This window comes from Acipenser ruthenus, chromosome 18 (genome assembly GCF_902713425.1).
Source record: "Acipenser ruthenus chromosome 18, fAciRut3.2 maternal haplotype, whole genome shotgun sequence".
In the NCBI taxonomy this organism is placed as follows: domain Eukaryota; kingdom Metazoa; phylum Chordata; class Actinopteri; order Acipenseriformes; family Acipenseridae; genus Acipenser; species Acipenser ruthenus.
The window spans coordinates 32,937,132-32,964,509 of record NC_081206.1 but is presented as its reverse complement, the minus strand read 5'-3'; the positions used below and the strand labels follow the sequence as shown (position 1 = coordinate 32,964,509).

Genomic DNA, 27,378 nt, shown 5'->3' with positions numbered 1-27,378 from the left:
GTAACACCCTCTCTCAGGGCTCTATCCAGCCACATCTCCATGCTGCTCCAGTACGTGTGTAACACCCTCTCTCAGGGCTCTATCCAGCCACATCTCCATGCTGCTCCAGTACGTGTAACACCCTCTCTCAGGGCTCTATCCAGCCACATCTCCATGCTGCTCCAGTACGTGTGTAACACCCTCTCTCAGGGCTCTATCCAGCCACATCTCCATGCTGCTCCAGTACGTGTGTAACACCCTCTCTCAGGGCTCTATCCAGCCACATCTCCATGCTGCTCCAGTACGTGTGTAACACCCTCTCTCAGGGCTCTATCCAGCCACATCTCCATGCTGCTCCAGTACGTGTGTAACACCCTCTCTCAGGGCTCTAACCAGCCACATCTCCATGCTGCTCCAGTACGTGTGTAACACCCTCTCTCAGGGCTCTATCCAGCCACATCTCCATGCTGCTCCAGTACGTGTGTAACACCCTCTCTCAGGGCTCTATCCAGCCACATCTCCATGCTGCTCCAGTACGTGTGTAACACCCTCTCTCAGGGCTCTATCCAGCCACATCTCCATGCTGCTCCAGTACGTGTAACACCCTCTCTCAGGGCTCTATCCAGCCACATCTCCATGCTGCTCCAGTACGTGTAACACCCTCTCCCAGGGCTCTATCCAGCCACATCTCCATTCTGCTCCAGTACGTGTGTAACACCCTCTCTCAGGGCTCTATCCAGCCACATCTCCATGCTGCTCCAGTACGTGTAACACCCTCTCTCAGGGCTCTATCCAGCCACATCTCCATGCTGCTCCAGTACGTGTAACACCCTCTCTCAGGGCTCTATCCAGCCACATCTCCATGCTGCTCCAGTACGTGTGTAACACCCTCTCTCAGGGCTCTATCCAGCCACATCTCCATGCTGCTCCAGTACGTGTGTAACACCCTCTCTCAGGGCTCTATCCAGCCACATCTCCATGCTGCTCCAGTACGTGTGTAACACCCTCTCTCAGGGCTCTATCCAGACACATCTCCATGCTGCTCCAGTACGTGTGTAACACCCTCTCTCAGGGCTCTATCCAGCCACATCTCCATGCTGCTCCAGTACGTGTGTAACACCCTCTCTCAGGGCTCTATCCAGCCACATCTCCATGCTGCTGCAGTACGTGTGTAACACCCTCTCTCAGGGCTCTATCCAGCCACATCTCCATGCTGCTCCAGTACGTGTGTAACACCCTCTCTCAGGGCTCTATCCAGCCACATCTCCATGCTGCTCCAGTACGTGTAACACCCTCTCTCAGGGCTCTATCCAGCCACATCTCCATGCTGCTCCAGTACGTGTAACACCCTCTCTCAGGGCTCTATCCAGCCACATCTCCATGCTGCTCCAGTACGTGTGTAACACCCTCTCTCAGGGCTCTATCCAGCCACATCTCCATGCTGCTCCAGTACGTGTGTAACACTCTCTCTCAGGGCTCTATCCAGCCACATCTCCATGCTGCTCCAGTACGTGTAACACCCTCTCTCAGGGCTCTATCCAGCCACATCTCCATGCTGCTCCAGTACGTGTAACACCCTCTCTCAGGGCTCTATCCAGCCACATCTCCATGCTGCTCCAGTACGTGTAACACCCTCTCTCAGGGCTCTATCCAGCCACATCTCCATGCTGCTCCAGTACGTGTGTAACACCCTCTCTCAGGGCTCTATCCAGCCACATCTCCATGCTGCTCCAGTACGTGTAACACCCTCTCTCAGGGCTCTATCCAGCCACATCTCCATGCTGCTCCAGTACGTGTAACACCCTCTCTCAGGGCTCTATCCAGCCACATCTCCATGCTGCTCCAGTACGTGTGTAACACCCTCTCTCCGGGCTCTATCCAGCCACATCTCCATGCTGCTCCAGTACGTGTGTAACACCCTCTCTCAGGGCTCTATCCAGCCACATCTCCATGCTGCTCCAGTACGTGTGTAACACCCTCTCTCAGGGCTCTATCCAGCCACATCTCCATGCTGCTCCAGTACGTGTGTAACACCCTCTCTCAGGGCTCTATCCAGACACATCTCCATGCTGCTCCAGTACGTGTAACACCCTCTCTCAGGGCTCTATCCAGCCACATCTCCATGCTGCTCCAGTACGTGTGTAACACCCTCTCTCAGGGCTCTATCCAGCCACATCTCCATGCTGCTCCAGTACGTGTAACACCCTCTCTCAGGGCTCTATCCAGCCACATCTCCATGCTGCTCCAGTACGTGTGTAACACCCTCTCTCAGGGCTCTATCCAGCCACATCTCCATGCTGCTCCAGTACGTGTGTAACACCCTCTCTCAGGGCTCTATCCAGCCACATCTCCATGCTGCTCCAGTACGTGTGTAACACCCTCTCTCAGGGCTCTATCCAGCCACATCTCCATGCTGCTCCAGTACGTGTAACACCCTCTCTCAGGGCTCTATCCAGCCACATCTCCATGCTGCTCCAGTACGTGTGTAACACCCTCTCTCAGGGCTCTATCCAGCCACATCTCCATGCTGCTCCAGTACGTGTGTAACACCCTCTCTCAGGGCTCTATCCAGCCACATCTCCATGCTGCTCCAGTACGTGTAACACCCTCTCTCAGGGCTCTATCCAGCCACATCTCCATGCTGCTCCAGTACGTGTGTAACACCCTCTCTCAGGGCTCTAACCAGCCACATCTCCATGCTGCTCCAGTACGTGTGTAACACCCTCTCTCAGGGCTCTATCCAGCCACATCTCCATGCTGCTGCAGTACGTGTGTAACACCCTCTCTCAGGGCTCTATCCAGCCACATCTCCATGCTGCTCCAGTACGTGTGTAACACCCTCTCTCAGGGCTCTATCCAGCCACATCTCCATGCTGCTCCAGTACGTGTGTAACACCCTCTCTCAGGGCTCTATCCAGCCACATCTCCATGCTGCTGCAGTACGTGTGTAACACCCTCTCTCAGGGCTCTATCCAGCCACATCTCCATGCTGCTCCAGTATGTGTAACACCCTCTCTCAGGGCTCTATCCAGCCACATCTCCATGCTGCTCCAGTACGTGTGTAACACCCTCTCTCAGGGCTCTATCCAGCCACATCTCCATGCTGCTGCAGTACGTGTGTAACACCCTCTCTCAGGGCTCTATCCAGCCACATCTCCATGCTGCTCCAGTACGTGTGTAACACCCTCTCTCAGGGCTCTATCCAGCCACATCTCCATGCTGCTCCAGTACGTGTAACACCCTCTCTCAGGGCTCTATCCAGCCACATCTCCATGCTGCTCCAGTACGTGTGTAACACCCTCTCTCAGGGCTCTATCCAGCCACATCTCCATGCTGCTCCAGTACGTGTGTAACACCCTCTCTCAGGGCTCTATCCAGCCACATCTCCATGCTGCTCCAGTACGTGTGTAACACCCTCTCTCAGGGCTCTATCCAGCCACATCTCCATGCTGCTCCAGTACGTGTAACACCCTCTCTCAGGGCTCTATCCAGCCACATCTCCATGCTGCTCCAGTACGTGTGTAACACCCTCTCTCAGGGCTCTATCCAGCCACATCTCCATGCTGCTCCAGTACGTGTAACACCCTCTCTCAGGGCTCTATCCAGCCACATCTCCATGCTGCTCCAGTACGTGTGTAACACCCTCTCTCAGGGCTCTATCCAGCCACATCTCCATGCTGCTCCAGTACGTGTGTAACACCCTCTCTCAGGGCTCTATCCAGCCACATCTCCATGCTGCTCCAGTACGTGTAACACCCTCTCTCAGGGCTCTATCCAGCCACATCTCCATGCTGCTCCAGTACGTGTGTAACACCCTCTCTCAGGGCTCTATCCAGCCACATCTCCATGCTGCTCCAGTACGTGTGTAACACCCTCTCTCAGGGCTCTATCCAGCCACATCTCCATGCTGCTCCAGTACGTGTAACACCCTCTCTCAGGGCTCTAACCAGCCACATCTCCATGCTGCTCCAGTACGTGTGTAACACCCTCTCTCAGGGCTCTATCCAGCCACATCTCCATGCTGCTCCAGTACGTGTGTAACACCCTCTCTCAGGGCTCTATCCAGCCACATCTCCATGCTGCTCCAGTACGTGTGTAACACCCTCTCTCAGGGCTCTATCCAGCCACATCTCCATGCTGCTCCAGTACGTGTGTAACACCCTCTCTCAGGGCTCTATCCAGCCACATCTCCATGCTGCTCCAGTACGTGTAACACCCTCTCTCAGGGCTCTATCCAGCCACATCTCCATGCTGCTCCAGTACGTGTAACACCCTCTCTCAGGGCTCTATCCAGCCACATCTCCATGCTGCTCCAGTACGTGTAACACCCTCTCTCAGGGCTCTATCCAGCCACATCTCCATGCTGCTCCAGTACGTGTAACACCCTCTCTCAGGGCTCTATCCAGCCACATCTCCATGCTGCTCCAGTACGTGTGTAACACCCTCTCTCAGGGCTCTATCCAGCCACATCTCCATGCTGCTCCAGTACGTGTGTAACACCCTCTCTCAGGGCTCTATCCAGCCACATCTCCATGCTGCTCCAGTACGTGTGTAACACCCTCTCTCAGGGCTCTATCCAGCCACATCTCCATGCTGCTCCAGTACGTGTGTAACACCCTCTCTCAGGGCTCTATCCAGCCACATCTCCATGCTGCTCCAGTACGTGTAACACCCTCTCTCAGGGCTCTATCCAGCCACATCTCCATGCTGCTCCAGTACGTGTGTAACACCCTCTCTCAGGGCTCTATCCAGCCACATCTCCATGCTGCTCCAGTACGTGTGTAACACCCTCTCTCAGGGCTCTATCCAGCCACATCTCCATGCTGCTCCAGTACGTGTGTAACACCCTCTCTCAGGGCTCTATCCAGCCACATCTCCATGCTGCTCCAGTACGTGTAACACCCTCTCTCAGGGCTCTATCCAGCCACATCTCCATGCTGCTCCAGTACGTGTAACACCCTCTCTCAGGGCTCTATCCAGCCACATCTCCATGCTGCTCCAGTACGTGTAACACCCTCTCTCAGGGCTCTATCCAGCCACATCTCCATGCTGCTCCAGTACGTGTGTAACACCCTCTCTCAGGGCTCTATCCAGCCACATCTCCATGCTGCTCCAGTACGTGTGTAACACCCTCTCTCAGGGCTCTATCCAGCCACATCTCCATGCTGCTCCAGTACGTGTAACACCCTCTCTCAGGGCTCTATCCAGCCACATCTCCATGCTGCTCCAGTACGTGTAACACCCTCTCTCAGGGCTCTATCCAGCCACATCTCCATGCTGCTCCAGTACGTGTGTAACACCCTCTCTCAGGGCTCTATCCAGCCACATCTCCATGCTGCTCCAGTACGTGTGTAACACCCTCTCTCAGGGCTCTATCCAGCCACATCTCCATGCTGCTCCAGTACGTGTGTAACACCCTCTCTCAGGGCTCTATCCAGCCACATCTCCATGCTGCTCCAGTACGTGTGTAACACCCTCTCTCAGGGCTCTATCCAGCCACATCTCCATGCTGCTCCAGTACGTGTAACACCCTCTCTCAGGGCTCTATCCAGCCACATCTCCATGCTGCTCCAGTACGTGTAACACCCTCTCTCAGGGCTCTATCCAGCCACATCTCCATGCTGCTCCAGTACGTGTAACACCCTCTCTCAGGGCTCTATCCAGCCACATCTCCATGCTGCTCCAGTACGTGTGTAACACCCTCTCTCAGGGCTCTATCCAGCCACATCTCCATGCTGCTCCAGTACGTGTGTAACACCCTCTCTCAGGGCTCTATCCAGCCACATCTCCATGCTGCTCCAGTACGTGTAACACCCTCTCTCAGGGCTCTATCCAGCCACATCTCCATGCTGCTCCAGTACGTGTAACACCCTCTCTCAGGGCTCTATCCAGCCACATCTCCATGCTGCTCCAGTACGTGTGTAACACCCTCTCTCAGGGCTCTATCCAGCCACATCTCCATGCTGCTCCAGTACGTGTAACACCCTCTCCCAGGCGGCTCTAGAAGCAGCACATTGGCTTTCAGATCCAGAGGGCTGTCTGCTGCTTCTTACCCTTCTAGTATTTAGATTTGGGCTGGGTTGTGTGTTTGTCGGTCTGCATTTTCATACCCTGCCACCAGTGTGTGACGTGCTTTCCAGAGCTATTTTAATGGCCTTAATTAGTTTGAAAGCACCACAATTCATTAGCACGGCACCTTATAATGTTTTGCTTACAGATTAGCCTGCACATGTGCAACGGTATTACAGAACGGGTTGGAACTGAGCTGTGGAGTGGCAGCTGGGTCATTTGCACAAACCACACGGGATGCTGTCATGTGACTTGCCTGGCTCCCGTCTGTCTGGATGTGTTCCATGAAGGGCCTCTGCTACACGACCAGCACTCTGCCCGTGGCTTGCATGCCTGATTCAAGCCCGTATTCCCAGGGATTCAGTGTGATGAAGGGTGCTGTCTCTCTGCAGGAACCCGTACGGAGCCTCAGAGGAAGAGGAGGAGGAGGGCGAGGAAACCGAGGAGCCGAAAGGCAAGAAGAAGAAGAACAAGAACAGGCAGCCGAAGAACAAAGTTCAGAAGAACAGGCCTGTGCTGGTGGACATCGACCTCAGCCTGTCTGCCTACGCCAACGCCAAGAAGTAAGAGTCCTGCTTGTGGTGTTTCGTAGGTGGGGGTGCATTCATCAGCAAGCCTCTGGGTTTGTTTCGTAGGTGGGGGTGCATTCATCAGCAAGCCTCTGGGTTTGTTTCGTAGGTGGGGGTGCATTCATCAGCAAGCCTCTGGGTTTGTTGGCTTCATGCTGTATTCAGTATGCAGCTACACAGACATAGTCTACACAGACATAGAGGGCCGCTGTCCCTCCTGGTTTTTGTTCTAACTGTACACTAAAATGATTAATTGGACCAATTACGCTTCTAATAAGCACTTAATTGGTCCAATTAAGTCATTTAGGATACAGCTGGAACAAAAACCAGGAGGGACAGCAGCCCTCCAGCACCAGGGTTGAGTAGCCCTGCACAACAGTGTTTATCCCTGTGCAAACATGACATGTTCAAGGTGGTGGTGGAGGTCCTGACAGTGTTCCAGTCTGGCAGTGATGCGATCGCTGGCTGAGCTGCACTGGGGGCCCCTCAGTGTAATGTATTATTGAACCTGTATTTCAGATACTATGATCATAAACGCCATGCGGCCAAGAAACAACAGAAGACCGTCGAAGCTGCAGAAAAGGTAATGAGAGGCAGTGAGAAGCCTGCGCTGCACTCGCTGTCATTTTAGTTTGAGTTGTTCCTGTCATTTTGAAAGAACTACTTCTGTGCTGGTCGTGTGCTGTGCACAGTATCGTACAACAGTCCAGATAACTTGAGTATTGAAATCCTGACCCACACTGTGAAAGTTAGAAGGATGCTTTGCAGGATTGGAAGCTGCCGTGAGCACCAAGCTTCACCTGCATGACAAGCACAACGCTGACAGTCATGCACCCTGCAGAACCATGTGAGACTGACAGTCATGCACCCTGCAGAACCCTGTGAGGCTGACAGTCATGCACCCTGCAGAACCCTGTGAGGCTGACAGTCATGCACCCTGCAGAACCCTGTGAGGCTGACAGTCATGCACCCTGCAGAACCCTGTGAGGCTGACAGTCATGCACCCTGCAGAACCCTGTGAGGCTGACAGTCATGCACCCTGCAGAACCCTGTGAGGCTCCCTGCAGAACCCTGTGAGGCTGACAGTCATGCACCCTGCAGAACCCTGCGAGGCTGACAGTCATGCACCCTGCAGAACCCTGCGAGGCTGACAGTCATGCACCCTGCAGAACCCTGCGAGGCTGACAGTCATGCACCCTGCAGAACCCTGTGAGGCTGACAGTCATGCACCCTGCAGAACCCTGTGTACATCTTCAAAACAACAAGCATGTTTTATTGAGAGCCTGTTTAATTGATCTGGATCATCGACCGCTGATGCTTCACAGCATCATGATGATTATTAGATCTCTCTGACTTGTTGAGTGGTGATGTGAACTGTTAACGAGTTTTAAATAATGAAATGGATTTGTTTCTTTCTTTTATTCTTAGGCTTTCAAGTCTGCGGAGAAGAAGACCAAACAGACCCTTAAAGAAGTCCAGACAGTTATCACTATCCAGAAAGCAAGAAAAGTATATTGGTGAGGAGGCTGCGTTCGGGCACACCGTGTAATCCCATGAGCGATGCATTTCAATCGCTGATCATGTCACCAGCTGAAAACCTTTTAATGAAAACATTTTTATCATTTCAAGTGATTTGCTTTCAGTATATTTTTTAAGTTGCAGAAAGATATATCAAAAGATCATTTTCTACATGAAAGATGCCTTCTTTTTTTTCTCTTTCAGGTTTGAAAAGTTTCTGTGGTTTATCAGCTCAGAGAATTATCTCGTAATAGCAGGAAGAGACCAGCAGCAGAACGAGATGATTGTCAAGAGATACCTGAGAGCAGGTGCATGCAGACGCGCTCCGGCACGTGAATCTGTTCTGTTCAGTGTGTTGAAGCTTGGCTGTTTATTTACTTTGACAATGCCGTGTCCCGTCTTTAATTCTTCTTTTTTTTTTTTTTAGGTGATATTTACGTGCATGCTGATCTCCACGGAGCCACGAGCTGTGTCATCAAAAACCATTCCGGTGATTGATTTTATTCATTTCTTTTTCTCCCTTAAATACGATGGCTGTAGATGCTCCTGGACCTCTTTGTGGCAGTGGGGGTCTTTTTAAAACAGTGCATTTAACAGCAATGGGGAGCTGTAACGTGGAGAGGGACATGCAGAATCCTGCACCAGCTTGGCTGAAGGAGCTGCTCTTGTAGCTCCTTTGTGGGAATCATTTCACAATGGGATTGTGAGCTTGTTCTCATCTGCTGTGGTCTGAGCTCTCACGTGTTCTGATCTCTGAGTTGTGCTGTGTTCTGAGCTGTGCTGTGTTCTGAGCTGTGCTGTGTTCTGATCTCTGAGCTGTGCTGTGTTCTGATCTCTGAGCTGTGCTGTGTTCTGATCTCTGAGCTATGCTGTGTTCTGATCTCTGAGCTGTACTGTGTTCTGGTCTCCTGTGTTCTCATCTCTCCCGTGTTCTCATCTCTCCCGTGTTCTCATCTCTCCCGTGTTCTCATCTCTCCCGTGTTCTCATCTCTCCCGTGTTCTCATCTCTCCCGTGTTCTCATCTCTCCTGTGCTGTGTTCTCATCTCTCCTGTGTTCTGAGCTGTGCTGTGTTCTGGTCTCTCCTGTGTTCTGAGCTGTGCTGTGTTGCAGGAGAACCGATCCCCCCTCGCACTCTGACAGAGGCCGGGACCATGGCGGTCTGTTACAGCGCTGCCTGGGACGCGAAGGTCATCACCAGCGCCTGGTGGGTCCACCATCACCAGGTACGCTGCCGTGCGCTGCCCCCGGAACCCTGTCTCATTCATCACCCTTTACTGCCCGATGTCTGTAGCACCGTAACCAGCTTGTCAATCTGTCCTGCAGGTGTCCAAAACCGCACCCACTGGGGAGTACCTGACCACTGGAAGCTTCATGATCAGAGGTGAGAATGAGAGCACTTCCTTTCATTTATCTTGTGTGTTTCAAAAGAACACAACTGCTCCTTTTCTGTTCAAGGTATTGATCCACAGCCACGGCCTGTTATTAGTAATTATTATTATTATTATTATTATTATTGACTTGTGGCTGGAATGTGGCAACATCCTGCATTTCTGTCTGGAATTGTGTCTTTTGGAAAAGACTCGCTCATTAAAAATAATCAGCAGTATATGATTACTACAGATTCTTTATTCTTATAGTAAAATTACTATAGGGTAGCTTTAGAGTCGTACACAGGAGACGACACAATCATATCATTGTAGCATTGGAGGTATGCATAAAATAACTTTTGCCCTGTGAACTATTGCTGCTCAGGGAAACAGTTTTCCACAGTGAGCCTCAGATCCATTCAATATGTGTGTAATACACTCAGGCAAGTGTTTGTACATTGCTGTGCATGACTCCAGGCTCCTGAACAGGAATGACGCTGCGATCTTTATTTCAGGTAAAAAGAACTTCCTCCCTCCCTCCTATCTCATGATGGGATTTGGCTTCCTGTTCAAGGTAAAACAACATTAAGGGATTGCATTGAAATAGCAGTGCTGGGGAGACTGGAAAGGTTTGATACAAACATAAAACATGGATAGCCACCAGGGGGCAGCGTACGGCTTGCTGGTGAATCAGTTTGCCTTGGCAAAGTTTGTAAGGGCTCTGTTTTAACCCTTTGCGGTCCATTTATTAATCGCGCGTCAGGCACGCCAGGAATAATTAATTTTCACACGCGCAGTTAATTTTATACGCGCTGTTTAAAAGTATTTTTTTTCACAGTCAAACGGGTTTAAATGGCCCTGCATATCAACAAAGCACACACTAGGCATCTCCAGCCCCTCCCCAGCCTTTTGTTTGCTATAGCGTTCAGCTGTGTAAGAAATAAATAATAATAATAATAATAGTCGTACATACCGATCGATCATCTCCAGATCACTCGTTTTATCACCAAACTCCTCAATAATGCGATCAAAGTCATTATTTTATTACTATAACATCTGAAAAAAGCTCTGCAAATGTCCATGATAGTCTCAGTGCGCTGACGCACTTAGCCAGCTTGTTTATTATGGACGCCCATTATCTGATACCTGATACCATGTATGACTATTCATGAAATACGCCTTTTTTTTTTTTTTTTTTTTTTTTCCGACTTGTCTCGGCTCCTGTCGCTACCACTCGGCAATTGAATGGTTTTCTCGGCTTTTTCCGGAGAAAAAACGACTAAACACCCGTTTATTGCGTTGCTATAATGATGTCGGACCCAGTCCGACAAAGGACCTGTGAGGAATAATTGCAATGTCGGACCCAGTCCGACAATGGACCGCAAAGGGTTAAAGAGAGTGGGGAAACTATCCGTGTATTTTGTAGTACAGTAGCAGCAGTTCAGTGTATTGTGATGGGATTGGGCTCAGTGAATGAGAATGCGTTTTGCTGGTGGTTCCCAGGTTGACGAGCCCTGTGTGTGGAGGCACAGAGGAGAGAGGAAAGTGAGAGCTGTGGAAGAAGACATGGAGACCGTGACCAGCACTAACACTGACCTGCTGTCGGAAGACACCGAGCTGCTAGGTATTTATTTTGATTCAGCACAATGAAACCTTCACAGCTGGGTGCCATTGCGATCGGGCTTGCAGTAAAGATCTCTGTGTCCTTCCTCTGAAGGAGACGACAGCAGCAACGAGGGGGAGGAAGAGAGGAGTGGAGATGGAGAGGAGAGGCAGGCAAGGGACCCGGAGGAGACGGGAGAGAACTCCACAGAGGAATCCGATACAGAGGGAGAGGAGGGGGAGGATAGCAGCCCCTCGGAGCAGGGAGCAGTGCCCGGGCTCGAGGGGCAGGAGAGCAGCCCCTCGGAGCAGGGAGCAGTGCCTGGGCTCGAGGGGCAGGAGAGCAGCCCCTCAGAGCAGGGGGCAGCGCCCGGGCTCCAGGAGGAGAAGGAGGAGGGGGAGGGGGCAGACAACGCTGCTCATGTGAATCAGGAAGAGAAAGGAGAGGACTTCAGCTACCCAGACACCACTATCACCCTGTCGCATCTCCAGCCTTTGAGGTACCACAGGGCTGCTGGTTTTCCTTTAACGTTTAAACTGTAGGGAATCCACACATAAACATTAAGAAAGCGGGAATGCTTGTAACCAATCAGACAAGCCCTCCCATCTCTCTTTATAAACGACTGCAGCATGTGTGTGCATCATTTCATTATGAATGGAAAAGACAATGAAGAATATTGTGAATGTGCAGTAAACTGGCTTACACTTACTGCTGTGGAAACCCTAAGGCTAACTTCTTTATGTGGCCTGCATAATTTAATAACATTTCATCGTTTAGCAACATTCTGAACATTTACCACTGTCGTTTACACACTGAACTTTGAACTCCTCTGTAGACCAGTATTGTTTATGACACGCCCCCCATGCTCACTTCAGAGTCATTGGAATCCATGTCTGTGCTGGAAATGCACAGCAGTGTGATCCACTCCTGGTTTCAGTGACTTTGATAAGACACACCTTGCTTGTTCTCTAGACACACTGTGGCTAATCAAGCTTGTAGTGAAGCTGCTGTACAGTAGGAGTCTTATTTCCATCCCTGCATGTATTTGGTGTCAAAGGAAACCTCAGGCTCTTTGGGGGTAAGCAGCAGAGTCCCTGTTTTCTGACACTGCAGTCCTTTTGTATTGTAAGGCCTGGAGCAGGGTTAGTGTTGTAAAATATTGCACTTAAAGGAAAGCCTGCACCAGAAGTCATTTGGCTGGCCTTCGTATTTGTAAGAAACAGTAATGCTGGTGTGTTCTGAATATGCAAGTTCTTAAAGCTTTGTGTTTTTACCATTCCTCTTTCCAGGCCTATTTCAGTAGCTTCTCAAACTTGTAAAGACGACCCTGCAAGCCAGGTGAGGACTTCATGCTTTCAGTTCATACACACATTGCAGTTCAGTTCAGTTCACTGCAAGGAATCTCAGGAAACGCATGCAATAAACAAGATGAATGAGGAGTGATATTCTGAACTGTGATGAAGAATTCAGTGCTTCACATTCAAACCGAAAATACCACAGTGATGCTACCAATTACATCATGTGCACTATTGAAACGCACTGAAGCATGATTCTGTATTTCAGTAATGGGTTACCCTGGTAGAGATGGGGTGTGTTGCCAGTCAGCAGAACAAATCAATACAGTCGTTATTTCTTTGTTTCTTTGTTTAGAATGATGGCACGGCACAGGGAAGGAAACGTGTGTCCGCAAAGCAGAGAAGGTGAAGAAACTGCTTAGTTTTATGGAAGTGTGTGCGTGCATATGTGCATGTGTGCGTGTCTCTGTCTGTCTGTGTGTGTGTGTGTGTGTGTGTGTGTGTGTGTGTGTGTGCGCGCGCGCGCGTGTGTGCGTGTGTGTGTGTCTTGTATATATGACTACATCTTTTGTCATTTCCAGAGAAATGAAAAAGCAGAATGATTTTGATGATGCGGAGGAAGCAGAGAAAGAGAAGAAGGAGAAGAAGAGTAAGAAACCCTCAGCAGTCAATCCGGACAGTCAGGAAACCTCCAGAACCAGCACATCCCAGCCGGCTGTGAAACGAGGCCAGAAGGTAACGGACCGCACCGAACCCACAGGGACAGGGTCTGTCTGAATGCTGTTACCAGAACCCCCTCAAAATGAGCTGCATATCGCTACACTGTGCTTAAATGCTAGACTGCTTAAATGCTTATTAGGGGCACTGAGATAGCATGGATTCAGTTAATTTCATTTTACTGATACAAGGAAAGGTGTATTGAAATGTGTTTGTAATTGTGTTGTTTTTCCTTCACTCAGAACAAACTGAAGAAAATCAAAGAGAAGTACAAGGATCAGGATGAGGAAGACCGGGAGCTTCGGATGAAGCTCTTGGGGGTGAGTGAAGAATACTATTGCAGCTCTGTGAAGAATACTATTGCACCTCATAGTGCAGCTCTCTATGAAGAATGCTATTACACCTCACAGTGCAGCTCTATGAAGAATACTATTGCACCTCATAGTGCAGCTCTATGAAGAATACTATTGCACCTCACAGTGCAGCTCTCTATGAAGAATGCTATTGCACCTCACAGTGCAGCTCTGTATATAGCACGTTGTTGCTTTCTGCAGAGGTAAATGCTGCAGGAACTTCCAGGAATTTCACCCCCAAACCTTTACTTTAATACTAACCTTACAGACTGCAAAATTGCTACTTGGTTGCACAGCGGGATGATTGAAATATTATCCTCTGTACAACAGAGGCTATTCAAAGCGCAGATGAGCCCAGAGCATTAGTACCGGACAAACTGACATCCTCCGTACAGCAAGAAAATAGGTTCTACCTTCACTTTCAAAACCCAGAGGCATCGGCATCCTAATGATAACCTGAGCATGTTCTTTGCAAGTGTTCATATTTACAGTATGTGTGTGTGTTTGTTTTCTTCAGTCTGCAGTGTCGAATAAAGAAGAGAAAGTTAAGAAAGGAAAAAAAGGAAAATCGAAAGAGGAGCAGGTTAAAAAAAGCATGCAGAAACCCAAAGCGAGCCAGCAGGGGAGCGCTGGGAGGAAACCAGTTCAGATACTAGTGGAGGAGGTGGCCAAGGAGATGCAAGAGGTGGCTCTGGAGGGCGTGGCTCAGGAACCGGACGACAAGGTAAACCTTCCTGCAGCGTACAGCCAGTGTGTCGATGGTTAAGCTGTGCAATGGAAGTCGTGTTTCCAGCATGCAGGGTTGTGGAATGGAACGGAATGTGTTTTGCATATCCTGCAGATTTGAGTTCAGGCTGAAGCCAGCGACGGCACAGCCGCATGCAGAGTGAGGTTACAGATGTTCCGTGTACCATGCTTGTAACGAGTTGCTTTTAATAGCAATTGATTTTCATGATAGCCTGTGTAAGCTTTACAGCATAACTGCCTGATCTGTTTGCTTGTGTTGAAATAACAGAAGCACCTGTTTACTTTCCAGGATGTTGAAGATCAAGATCTGGAGCCACAAGGACCAGAGGTGAGGCATTGATCTACACTTCAATACGCCTCACAGAGAGCTGCTTCTCATCATTCTAAGAGTGCTTGCAACTCCAGTGATTAGGTGGTAAACTGCTTGAGATCTACAGCTTGCCTTTCGGTTACATCTATTTCAGATAGATGCGCTTCATCAGAGGTCTAGAAATATAATTGAACTATTCGAAGCTTGCTGTTTCTGTTTTTCAGTTGGGGGTTTATGTACCAGTAGGCTACACAGAGCAATTGCTGAGACGGTCTGAGGGATGTTATGAAGTGTGTCTCTCTAAACGTGTCACTGGAAAGTAGTGCAGATTTTAACCTTAAACCTTGACCCTGGATTTGAGAATCCCTGGTGGTAATCCACTAACCCTAACCCTTAACCCACACACACTAACCCAACCCTAACCCTTGACCCTGACCCACACACAACCCTAACCCTTAACCCTAACCCACACACAACACTAACGCTAACCCCTGACCCTGACTCACACACAACCCTAACCCTTAACCCTAACCCACACACAACACTAATGCTAACCCCTGACCCTGACCCACACCCTAACCCGTGGGGTGTCGTTGCAGGAAGGGGAGAACCTGCTCGACTCTCTGACAGGCCAGCCTCACCCAGAGGATGTGCTGCTGTTCGCCGTGCCTGTGTGTTCACCCTATACAGCACTCACTAACTACAAGTGAGTCATCTACCTTTCAGTGGTTTTAAGACAAAGGTGCATTTTTAAATGAACAGTTTTGTTTAGATACTCAGAAGTTGTAATGAACCATTGGGCAATTGCAAACCGAGGTCCAAGTTGAAATTGACACCGTGACCTGTGTGCCATCAGAGGAATCCCTGGGCTAGACTTTCTACCTGGTATGGTAATGCCTTATTTTTAAGTGCTTCACAAGATTGGTATGTATAGGAAATTTTGAACCACATTTACGTTTGTAAGCTTGAATGTACAGTATCATTTTAATATTTCTAATTAACATTTTTGCATGTGTGTGTGTATATATATATATATATATATATATATATATAATTTTGAAAAAATAAGAGCTTAGGCATAATTTAACTTTAGATATCACTGAAATATGGGTTTTATGATAAAATGAAGGAGTATCATTTATTTGCTCACAGTACACAGATGTAATGTGTGGGTTCTTGTTTTGAAGGAGTATCATTTATTTGCTCACAGTACACAGATGTAATGTGTGGGTTACCTCTTGTTTTTAAGGTACAAGGTGAAACTTACCCCTGGAACTCAGAAGAAAGGAAAAGGTAAGATCTCTGGAACCTGAACAGTCTACGGGCATTTGAGAAACAGCCCAAGAAGTTTCTCTGATTTTAATACATTTGCAAAAGACCCCTCCCCCTGTCCAATACATATGAATGAGTTTTAACTTTTTTTTTTTTTTTTTTTTTTTAATTTAATTTTAAATATAACAGCTGCTAGAACTGCTGTGCACAGCTTCATGCACGCCAGAGACGCTACACCAAGAGAAAAAGATCTGTTCCGCAGTGTGAAGGTAACCTTCTCAATTACTGTGAAGAGATAGACTTAGCAACAGCAATGAGGGGCTGTATCTCTGTGAGGGGCTAGACTTAGCAACAGCAATGAGGGCTGTATCTCTGAAGGGCTAGACTTAGCAACAGCAATGAGGGGCTGTATCTCTGAAGGGCTAGACTTAGCAACAGCAATGACGGCTGTATCTCTGAAGGGCTAGCCTTAGCAACAGCAATGAGGGGCTGTATCTCTGTGAGGGGCTAGACTTAGCAACAGCAATGAGGGGCTGTATCTCTGTGAGGGGCTAGACTTAGCCACAGCAATGACGGCTGTATCTCTGTGAAGAGCCAGACTTAGCAACATAAAATCATTTAAATTAAACTTTTTTTTTACACATACACTTATCATTTTAATTTGCCTTCTGTGTTTTTTTTCAGGATACGGATTTATCCCGAAATATAGCTGGAAAAGTGAAAGTGTCGGCGCCTAACCTGCTGGCAGCAAAAAAGAAATGAATCTGCTTGTTTGGTTTCCTAAACCTGCTGGGGACTGCTGTCAAAAAAAGACTTTAAAGTGAAAAAATAATACCACACACCTGAAGTGTAGGAATTGAATAGACTGTAAAACTAATACTGCTTGCTTTACAAGGTACTCTACTCTGTTTCACCCCCACAAAAAAAGGCAAAATACACAGTATGACTGCTGTTCTTAAACGTTTTATTTTAATACAGATTTCTACAACGAATCACTCTTGAGTCTCCCCACCCCAGTGCTTAACAGGATATCCATCGAAGGCACTTTTGCTTGTGCTGTGAAAGGGGCGCTCCCCCTGCACGCGTCCATCAGTGTGTACTGTGAAAGGGAGGCTCCATGGTGGGGCGCTCCCCCTGCACGCGTTCATCAACATGTGAATTAGACGTGCTGGTGCTGGAGGGTCACCTCTCCAGCATCAGTCTGCATTGTGTATGAACAGTGTTGCTGCAAGACATTCTGGAACGTCTGCTGCCTGCATCAAAATGAGTTTGTAATCACCAATAGAAAAGTGCACACAACTTACTATACAAGACGGATGCACACGACGGAAAAACATAAACTTAGAATAAAGAATTTAAAAGATGCCCAGGGAAACCCTGGGACTCTCTTAACAATGCAGTCTTTTTTTTTTTTTTTAAACAGTAAATTCTTTGCTTTCAAACACAAGAGTTTAATTAAAACAATATATATATATATATTTATATACACGTGTATAAGCAATCAAATTCTACACAAAAATATTTTCTCTATTTGCCATTCACATGCAAAAACATTTAACAGTTGCATGTTGCACCTGCCTGCAAAAACTAAAATGATGGAGCGCTTGACAAATCTATGGCTCCGTAACTATTTCCTTCCTGCGCTCCCGGGCAGGCTTCAGGAGCCCGATGTGTTGTTGCTGCCGACGCGCTGGCTGATGCTCCTCAGCAGGTGCTTCGGGAGACATTCCCAGGACCCGGACAGGATCTCTTTGAAGTGGATCGCTGTTTCCAGGCACAGTCTGTGGATATGGAACGTGATTCCAGGGTTAGAAAGTAGTGTGGAGTAGTGGTGAGGGCTCTGGACTCTTGACCGGAGGGTCGTGGGTTCAATCCCAGGTACGGGACACTGCTGCTGTACCCTTGAGCAAGGTACTTTACCTAGATTGCTCCAGTAAAAACCCAACTATATAAATGGGTAATTGTATGTAAAAATAATGGGATATCTTGTAACAATTGTAAGTCACCCTGGCTAAGGGCGTCTGCTAAGAAATAAATAATAATGGAAAAATAGAGAATGCTCCAGGTCTTGCAAACCGTACAGTCTACAGTGTGATGGGTGCTCCAATGAAGGCTGCAGAATTGAGATCTCTGCCTTTACGGGTAGCAACAATTTACGACAAGTCCACTGTGGAACGGACTAACTGATGATTATACACAATCAAACTTTCTAGACCATGTTTTAGGCCTACACGTATAGAGATTTCTTTTTTTTTTGTTTTAAACTTTTTTCAGGACTGCTAGAAAGGCATCAATATCAGGTAACAATCTGGCGTATTCTCATTATACATCATCATTCTCAGTATACGTCATGCTGTTCTGCTATGACATCATTTTAATGATCCTGCATCGATCTGAGCACCAAGAAAAGTTCTGCATCCATCACTTTTTCCCTACGGACCTGCTCCTGCATTACAGCAGTGAAGCTGTTAACACAATAGCCTCTGCCTTGGGGCTCCTGCATCATAGCAGTGAAGCTGTTAACACAATAGCCTCTGCCTTGGGGCTCCTCCATCACAGCAGTGAAGCTGTTAACACAATAGCCTCTGCCTTGGGGCTCCTGCATCACAGCAGTGAAGCTGTTAACACAATAGCCTCTGCCTTGGGGCTCCTCCATCACAGCAGTGAAGCTGTTAACACAATAGCCTCTGCCTTGGGGCTCCTGCATCACAGCAGTGAAGCTGTTAACACAATAGCCTCTGCCTTGGGGCTCCTCCATCACAGCAGTGAAGCTGTTAACACAATAGCCTCTGCCTTGGGTCTGTTACCTGACACACTGCCAGATGTGTGCTTCGTACTCACCTCCCAAGGGACTTGGGTTGAACAGCAAAGATGAGTATTTCATTGCTGTGGGCCTGAGGAACAAAAATAAGCAAACTTTATTAAGACACCGAGATCTACACTGCTGTAACTATGAGCAAAAAGAGTTTTTAAAACACGAAAATCATGAGGCATCATTTTCTGAAATCAACTGGTAGCAGATCACAGCAGTTAAACCTTCAGCGATGCAGGTGCCAGGATACCGATAACATTCACCTCTGCATCTGTTCATTCAGGTCAGTATTTAAAACCCACTGCCTGCATTTGGGATAGCTGGTGCCAACAACATGCACAGTGCAGTCTTGAACAATCTCAACAGCAGCTGGTTCGGGGTCTATACTCCTTTAAAGAAAGTATTAGAGTGAATGAATGGGTACGTGTTCAAGTCTGTGCCCACAGATGAAGACAAAGAAAGACAGTAAAAATGTAGTAAAAGGAAAGACACAGCAAAGCCTGACAGCTTGAATTGATGTGCATTGATCTGACAGTTTGAATTGATGTGCATTGATCTGACAGTTTGAATTGATGTGCACTGATCTGACAGTTTGAATTGATGTGCATTGATCTGACAGTTTGAATTGATGTGCACTGATCTGACAGTTTGAATTGATGTGCATTGATCTGACAGTTTGAATTGATGTGCATTGATCTGACAGTTTGAATTGATGTGCATTGATCTGAGAGTTTGAATTGATGTGCATTGATCTGACAGTTTGAATTGACGTGCATTGATCTGACAGTTTGAATTGACGTGCATTGATCTGACAGTTTGAATTGACGTGCATTGATCTGACAGTTTGAATTGACGTGCATTGATCTGACAGTTTGAATTGTTGTGCATTGATCTGACAGTTTGAATTGATGTGCATTGATCTGACAGTTTGAATTGATGTGCATTGATCTGACAGTTTGAATTGATGTGCATTGATCTGACAGTTTGAATTGATGTGCATTGATCTGACAGTTTGAATTGATGTGCATTGATCTGACAGTTTGAATTGATGTGCATTGATCTGACAGTTTGAATTGATGTGCATTGATCTGACAGTTTGAATTGATGTGCACTGATCTGACAGTTTGAATTGAAGTGCATTGATCTGACAGTTTGAATTGATGTGCATTGATCTGACAGTTTGAATTGATGTGCATTGATCTGACAGTTTGAATTGTTGTGCATTGATCTGACAGTTTGAATTGATGTGCATTGATCTGACAGTTTGAATTGATGTGCATTGATCTGACAGTTTGAATTGATGTGCATTGATCTGACAGTTTGAATTGATGTGCATTGATCTGACAGTTTGAATTGATGTGCATTGATCTGACAGTTTGAATTGATGTGCATTGATCTGACAGTTTGAATTGTTGTGCATTGATCTGACAGTTTGAATTGATGTGCACTGATCTGACAGTTTGAATTGATGTGCATTGATCTGACAGTTTGAATTGATGTGCATTGATCTGACAGTTTGAATTGATGTGCATTGATCTGAGAGTTTGAATTGATGTGCATTGATCTGACAGTTTGAATTGATGTGCATTGATCTGACAGTTTGAATTGACGTGCATTGATCTGACAGTTTGAATTGAAGTGCATTGATCTGACAGTTTGAATTGATGTGCATTGATCTGACAGTTTGAATTGATGTGCATTGATCTGACAGTTTGAATTGTTGTGCATTGATCTGACAGTTTGAATTGATGTGCATTGATCTGACAGTTTGAATTGATGTGCATTGATCTGACAGTTTGAATTGATGTGCATTGATCTGACAGTTTGAATTGATGTGCATTGATCTGACAGTTTGAATTGATGTGCATTGATCTGACAGTTTGAATTGATGTGCATTGATCTGACAGTTTGAATTGATGTGCATTGATCTGACAGTTTGAATTGATGTGCATTGATCTGACAGTTTGAATTGATGTGCATTGATCTGCTGTGTCGGGGAATGGAATTCCATTAAGAGGTGTTTATCCTGAAAGGTGTTGACTTACAGCACGGTGATGAGACAGCAGATTGTTCGCACATCCACCGAACACAAACACTTCCCCTTCCTCGCTGGAGCAGGCAGTGTGCCAGAGCCTACAGACACGTCACAGGCAGAGAAACAACATCAGAGCAGGCAGTGTAAAACCTTAGCTGTCTGTATATATCAAAGGAAGCGCAATGCAAAACCTTTGCTTTGTCTGTAGCTAAACTTCTCTCAATTGCTTTTCTTTCAAGTAAATATATTTTCCCATACAAAGATATATAAACTTAGAAAAGGAAAAAAGAAAATGTGTGAATTTACCTGGGCTTCTCTGCATTGTTGTGTTTAAATGGTTTCCATTCATTCCTGCTAATGCAGTAAAGCCAGCCATCACCTAATAAAAAAAACAAGATAGTTTTTTAAAAGGTTTAAAACTTCATTAGACTAAAAAGTGACTGAAAATCTGTATGGTCAAGTATTAAACAAGCTGCTGTGTTTTACCAGGCTTCTCTGTACCATGTCTGTCCCAGCTTGCGTTTCTACCAAACACCGCAGGAATATTAACCCCTTCATGCACGACAAACTTGTATGGGGACGCATGGAAGACACAAATGCAAGATGACCTCATGTGAGAAGGCCACTCCCCCTCCCCCGCCCCATATAAAAATGTTAAATATATTAATTGTGTCCAAAACAGTATTTCATGCATGAACAGGTTAAAATAAGGATGGTAAACACTAGGTAAAAAAAACAAAGCATTTGTGAGAATAAAGAAAGGGTTTTACAGATCTCTCTGTTAAGAATAAGGATGGTAAACACTAGGTATAAAAAACAAAGCATTTGTGAGAATAAAGAAAGGGTTTTGCAGATCTCTCTGTTAAGAATAAAGAAAGGGTTTTGCAGATCTCTCTGTTAAGAATAAAGAAAGGGTTTTGCAGATCTCTCTGTTAAGATGCTGCTCTGGACTCTTACTTAGCGGCTGCTTATCTGTCGTAAAACCACCAAACAGGAAGAGATGATCAGGGGACGCTGGATTTAGGGAGTGCCACGACCTCCCCACGGGGCCCTGGTGTGGTACGATCCTAAAAGTGGCGAGAGAGACAGACAGACAGACAGACAGGCAGCGTCAACACACACAGAGACAGACCGTCAACACCCAGAGAGACAGAGACGCACAGTCAACACAAGTGTGCTGATTGGCTGTATCTATGTATACACAAATAAACACATTGGTGCTGTACAATGTAAACAAGCTATTACTCAGCCAGGCCCTGTTTAAAGAGCTCTTTAAAAAACACACAAAGACAGGGATGGAAATTAGACTCCTATTGTACAGCAGTTTCACCCAGTCCAGGTTTTAATACCAGCTTGATCAGCCACAGTGTGAATAGGTGACAAGCTCTCGGGTGTCTTATTAAACTCATCGTAGTATCGATCAAACTGCTATGCAACCAGAGTCTATTTCCATCCCTGAAATAAATCAATGAATAAAATCCTCCAGTACTCTATACCTACATTTCAGTCCATTCCCAGGTATCCATGTTAATGCTGAACAGGTCGTTCAGCCGGGACTCCTATTGACAAGGGGGTTTGGAAAACATAATCATTGAAATGCATTTGGGTGTTTTGTTTTTGTCAAACTGAGAAATGTGTATTTCTTTACATAAGTGTGCCTACCCTGTATCGGCCACCAAACACAAAACCCCGATTTCCAACCGTGGCACAAGCGTGTGCAGCCCTGGGAGAAGGAGGGTTCCCCTGAGAGAGGACAATCACATCAACATTAATAATAACAGGAACGGACCAGCTGTTGAGAGCTTTCAGAATACGTCCACAGGCATGTGTTAACATTGTCAGTACTATCAATACGTAGTGCACGCTGCTACAGTAGCACGTGTTGCTACACTCACATCAGTAGCAACGTTCTGGGTCCCAGTATCTATGAAGGAAGAGGTAGACTCCCATACTGGGAGACAAGAGCCTCCTTTTATTCTGAAGAAAACTCGAGTTTCAATCAGCTTACCTTTGTGACTGGCTGACTCCAGGCACACGTCTCCAGGTCCAGCACGTGCACATGGTTATTCCAACCCCGAGGAGCATTATTTGCCTGAAACAACAAAAGGAGATGTAAGTTTAAATATAATTCCATCAGGTGCTCATACAAGAATGCTACTCATACAAGAGACACAGACAGACACGGGCAACGTCTTACCCAAAAGGACGTTACATCGTATTCAAACGTTCCAAGATGTGTCCCTTGTGGAACGTAGCCATATCCTCCGAAGAAAACTAATCTGTGAAAGGAGAACACGTCTCCGTAAGTAAAACAGGTGCGCTTGCCCGATTATTTTAATTATAGTGCTTTAACCATGACTGCAACCCTACGATTACCAGCTCTGCCCCAAAGGCATTTATGTATTTATTTAAACAAACTAATGCATTCTGGCTCACTTCAGATCATTGTTTTATAGCCGCAGTTTTGGATTTTGAGATAGTAAAAGGTCTAGCATTGCTCCTGGAAACACAGGTCCATGTGTGTGTGTGTGTGTGTGTGGAGAGTATGTATTTAATTAATTAAAACGTGCATTTCTGTTCTTCTGGCACAACTAATAACTACTGGATCTCAGCTTTTTCAGAACTTTGCAACAACTTAGGCTTCAACAATCACACATTCTGAGTTAAACTATAAGAATGTGTGTTTATTACCATGCAGCACTCCACAACACTGAAGCACTCCAAAATCACTACTGAAAGCTCATAAGCATGCTAGGAATACAGCAGCCCTTGCAAAGGCATGAATGCAATGTAGTAATGTGCATTGACAAAACTAGTGCGAGTAAGTTTGTAGCTTCTCTGCTTTATTAATTGTCCATGAATGCATACAAAAGAACAATGCATGAGATGTGCTTCCTTCACCCAGCCCTGCAAGTGCAATCTTGCACAAGGCTAACTAACTGCAAAGCTTGTGAAACAAACCGCTACCCTGCCACGTTACACACCCCTGAAGGTCAAGAGCCGAAACATTTCTTTTTTTTCCATTCTACCAAATATAGTTACAGGTCACAGGTCACAGGTGTAGGGGTGGGGAGTCTAGTATTACATTTCAATTACGAGCCTGGATTACAAAGTAATTGAAACATGGAAGCACTGACAGGTCTTGGCTTTTCACTCTTACTTGTTCTTGTACACCCAGCAGCCGAGCTTGTCCTTGGACGTTGGTGGCATCCCTTTCAATTCTTTCATCTTCTCCCAGTGCAGCGTGTCTGTGGATCTCAGAGGAAGCCTGTACAACTGTGGATTGACAGAAAGGGGCAAAAATGAACAATTAATATGTCAGCGGGTGAGAAAAACCTGCAAGCAGATTGGATATTTTTTTTGTAAATGATGTCCCTTGAAATCGCACACACCCCAAAAAATCATGATATCCTTTGCACGTAGTGGTGCATGATGTCAGTTCAGCCTGCACCCGATTGTTCTGTGAAATGGGTTGATTTGTTATTATGCAGGCCCACTCACCCTGTTGGTGTTTCCTCTGGCGTGATGCCCTCCAAACAGGTAGAGCACCCCGTCCACACACACAGCACAGCTGCCCGACATGGACTGGGGGACGTCTCCTTCGGTGGCCCTTTTCTTCCTGCAGATCGAAACACATGAGAACTCGGTAGGGGCTAGGCGGGGCGATGTGTAGGGAGGAGTGATCTGGGGTCGTACTCTGTCCTAGGCGGGGCGATGTGGAGTGAGGAGGGGGTCAGGAGGAGTGATCTGGGGTCCTACTCTGTCCTAGGCAGGGCGATGTGGAGTGAGGAGTGATCTGGGGTCCTACTCTGTCCTGATGGATCCGAGTCTCCATGGGGGGAGATTGGGACTCTGCTGCAGAGTAGTCCCAATGAAGATCCTGCACTGCGGCTAAAATTGCTTCCCCTTTAAGATGTTATTGTTTCCCTTTGGTTTCAACGGGCACTCACACAAAATGTGAAAAATAAGTGAAACATGTCATCTTCCCCACTTCCGGATTTGAGCCTTGTGCTGAACAAGCACAATCCTAGCTAATGTACAGATTGCTGTATAGAAAAAACACATTGCATGACTGCTGTTAAACAGAAAATGAAAATCCATAAATAGCCTAGAAGAGAAAGCGCTTGTTATCTGTATTAATATACACAGCACAGAACATCTTTATACAATGGCTCACCATCGTCTGGATTCCATGTTATAAATCCAGATTTCGTTTCTTGGCAAATAGAAGTCATAGAAACCTGTGGTCTGTGCATTCTGCAAGGGAGAAAAAAAAACAAAAAACAACATTTATGAAACATCCAAATGTGTGAATTACAAACTGCATTGCTGTTCTCCACGGAGTCTAAGAAAAGCATCAGTCACCACAAACCCAAGCAGCTGTTTCTTCACTTGTTTCACTGTGAATGGTAAAGGAGCCCGATCGACACCAGTGAGCCTGACCTGACTGCCAGCGCCCGGTTTCTGTGGAGAGCTCAATACAGCTGGTGCAGCTCTACTGGTCAGAGGTAATACTTTGCCAGTAGAGGAACGTATGACCTCAGAGAATCTTCTTACTAAATAAGCTGATGTTAAAAGAGTGCAAACATACAGGTCATAATCGCACAGGACCTGAAAGGGTGAAAATATCCAGCATGGTCTCTTACTGTACCTTGTATCCACCCCAAATATACATGCAATTCCCGTCTGACACTGCGACGTGTCCACTGCGCTCCGGGGGGGCCACAATCTCCACACTCTCATCGTGGGCCGAAGCCAGTTCAGTGTCGATATCGATCAGTTCTTCCTCGTCGATTTCCTCTACATCATCATCATCCTCCTCCTCCTCGGGATCCTCCTCTACCTGCATGTGATTATCATCCTCGTCAACATCTGCCATCTTCACCTGTTTGCAGAAATACACGTCACCACGTTAATTAAAGCATACAAATCAAACACTGAACACAGCTTAGACACTGAGCACAACACTAAAAAAAAAAAAAAAAAGATTGATATATACAGTATATATGAATAAAGACTGATATATACAGTATATATGAATAAAGTTTGAACAACTTTTATAATTTAAACCTTTTGTGCATATGCAAAGACAACATTGAAACATTTTGTATTTTTTTTCCAAATTGTATATATATGTTGTATTTATTCTACAGGGACAACGTCCAATTTTTAACTATGATTTAGCTATGAGCTCATTTTCATTGGCAGTCCCTGGACAAACACAAATACAGAAAATAATACAAATAAGGTAACATTTACAGAAGGGAATATGATCGAGCATCAGAGCATTGTAAAAGACGGAAATAGAAAATAAACCAATAAAAATAAGGCTACGGAGAGAGAAATGGCAGCTGAATATATCTCGCCACACGGGGCCCTTACATATAACTTGGCGTGGCTTACAACAAGATTCAGTAAGTACGAAATTGATTCTGTAAGCAAAAAAGTAAACTCGCTGGCTCTCGATGAGGCGTGATGTACTGAAATGATATTCAATATCAATAAACCGTGCACCTCCTACCCTGCAAAACACCGCTCGCCATTACAACTGTGCAATTCATTTCATGATGCAAAAGAACGATTATTGGGAAAGAAATTCACAACTGAAATAGGTACACACACACAAAGGTTGTACAGACTTGCCGTGTTGTCGTGTTTACACTAAGCACATCGAAAGGACTGTCTGTTTCGCAGTTAAACAAGATTAACGATAATATTAAAACACGCCGAAAGTCGACATCACCTTAAAACACTCGACACAAATTGCATTTTTTTCTTACCGTTACTGTCTGCAAATTGCGTTTCTTTTTTGTTTTTTGAGTAACATTAAACTTTGTAACACAATTCGAGCTTATCTTGTTTACACTGGAAGCGGAAGCAGAGACAGGCTTTACTCTGTAAGGCCTGGCAGGACGTGACGTAGCAGACGTCCGAAACCTTTCGCCATTTTGTTGAGGATTGGAGGCGTCATTTGAGCCACCATGCTGAGAAGGGCACGTGTGGCGAGCGGGAGGAGCTAATCCAAGGACATTGCAACACTGTCCTGGACCAAAACCAGCTGTGGTGTTACAATGTTACATAAATAACCTGCTTTATTACATAGGGTGGTATGTCATCTCAAGTATAATGTCATCCATAAAAACCTGGAATTGATCAAAATAAATTCTGAGCTAAAACTAATCACTACGGGGGTCCATTTGATTAAGCTACAATCTGCTGAGATAAACCACAGCTGGATTGTCTGTTTGTTATCCTGGGATTTCCCGTCAATAGGCTGGTTCACTTCAACATTTTTTTCTGAAGTGCTGGTGCTTTCACATTGCACTGAACACAAACGGACTGAGACCACCTGTTGAGAAGGACTCCGTTCAGTTAGATTAAAACACACTCTGAAACGGACGGAGTGCTTCTGGAGCATTCACATACGCTTCCAAAACAAACCCAACCGCACTCAACCAGCCCCAATGAACCAAACGCAAACGCACCCAAGATTGTTGAGATTTCACCTGCGCAAAACAACCAGACAGGACGTGTTTTACCATACAGATATGAACTGCACTTTAGCACACAGGGGCAGGGTTCCTAACCTTTCTATTTGAATTATTATTATTATTATTATTATTATTATTATTATTATTATTATTATTATTATTATTATTATTAATAAACATGATTTTATTCCTCTTTGCTCAGCAAATCTGTTCCTTTCCGAATAACTTGAGTTGATACAC

General features: G+C 46.2%; 2 protein-coding genes across 2 annotated transcripts in view; one reads left to right on the top strand and one right to left on the bottom strand.

The window, feature by feature from the left end:
• Positions 1–16,717, top strand: part of LOC117422258 (ribosome quality control complex subunit NEMF-like) — a 41,457-nt gene extending 24,740 nt beyond the window's left edge. The window contains exons 13-32 of the mRNA XM_058992075.1: positions 6,441–6,611; positions 7,137–7,200; positions 8,046–8,134; positions 8,340–8,443; positions 8,563–8,625; positions 9,247–9,359; positions 9,460–9,517; positions 10,019–10,077; positions 11,007–11,127; positions 11,221–11,605; positions 12,396–12,444; positions 12,757–12,806; positions 12,983–13,136; positions 13,361–13,438; positions 13,989–14,195; positions 14,508–14,546; positions 15,128–15,234; positions 15,778–15,821; positions 15,990–16,069; positions 16,485–16,717. Of these exons, the coding sequence (XP_058848058.1) occupies positions 6,441–6,611; positions 7,137–7,200; positions 8,046–8,134; positions 8,340–8,443; positions 8,563–8,625; positions 9,247–9,359; positions 9,460–9,517; positions 10,019–10,077; positions 11,007–11,127; positions 11,221–11,605; positions 12,396–12,444; positions 12,757–12,806; positions 12,983–13,136; positions 13,361–13,438; positions 13,989–14,195; positions 14,508–14,546; positions 15,128–15,234; positions 15,778–15,821; positions 15,990–16,069; positions 16,485–16,562 (2,113 nt within the window). The 3' untranslated portion in view covers positions 16,563–16,717. The remainder of the gene's footprint in view (positions 1–6,440; positions 6,612–7,136; positions 7,201–8,045; positions 8,135–8,339; positions 8,444–8,562; positions 8,626–9,246; positions 9,360–9,459; positions 9,518–10,018; positions 10,078–11,006; positions 11,128–11,220; positions 11,606–12,395; positions 12,445–12,756; positions 12,807–12,982; positions 13,137–13,360; positions 13,439–13,988; positions 14,196–14,507; positions 14,547–15,127; positions 15,235–15,777; positions 15,822–15,989; positions 16,070–16,484) is intronic.
• Positions 16,718–16,747: 30 nt separating this feature from the next.
• LOC117963907 (kelch domain-containing protein 2-like) lies at positions 16,748–26,575 on the bottom strand. The gene is made up of 14 exons (XM_058992101.1): positions 26,428–26,575; positions 25,299–25,532; positions 24,825–24,904; positions 24,149–24,266; positions 23,808–23,923; positions 22,845–22,926; positions 22,656–22,739; positions 22,310–22,390; positions 22,148–22,206; positions 21,605–21,714; positions 20,954–21,026; positions 20,658–20,745; positions 18,642–18,694; positions 16,748–17,581 (listed from the first exon to the last, which is right to left on the bottom strand). The coding sequence occupies exons 2-14, from the start codon at positions 25,524–25,526 to the stop codon at positions 17,458–17,460; spliced, it is 1,296 nt and encodes a 431-aa protein (XP_058848084.1). The 5' UTR covers positions 25,527–25,532; positions 26,428–26,575; the 3' UTR covers positions 16,748–17,457.
• Positions 26,576–27,378: the final 803 nt, after the last annotated feature.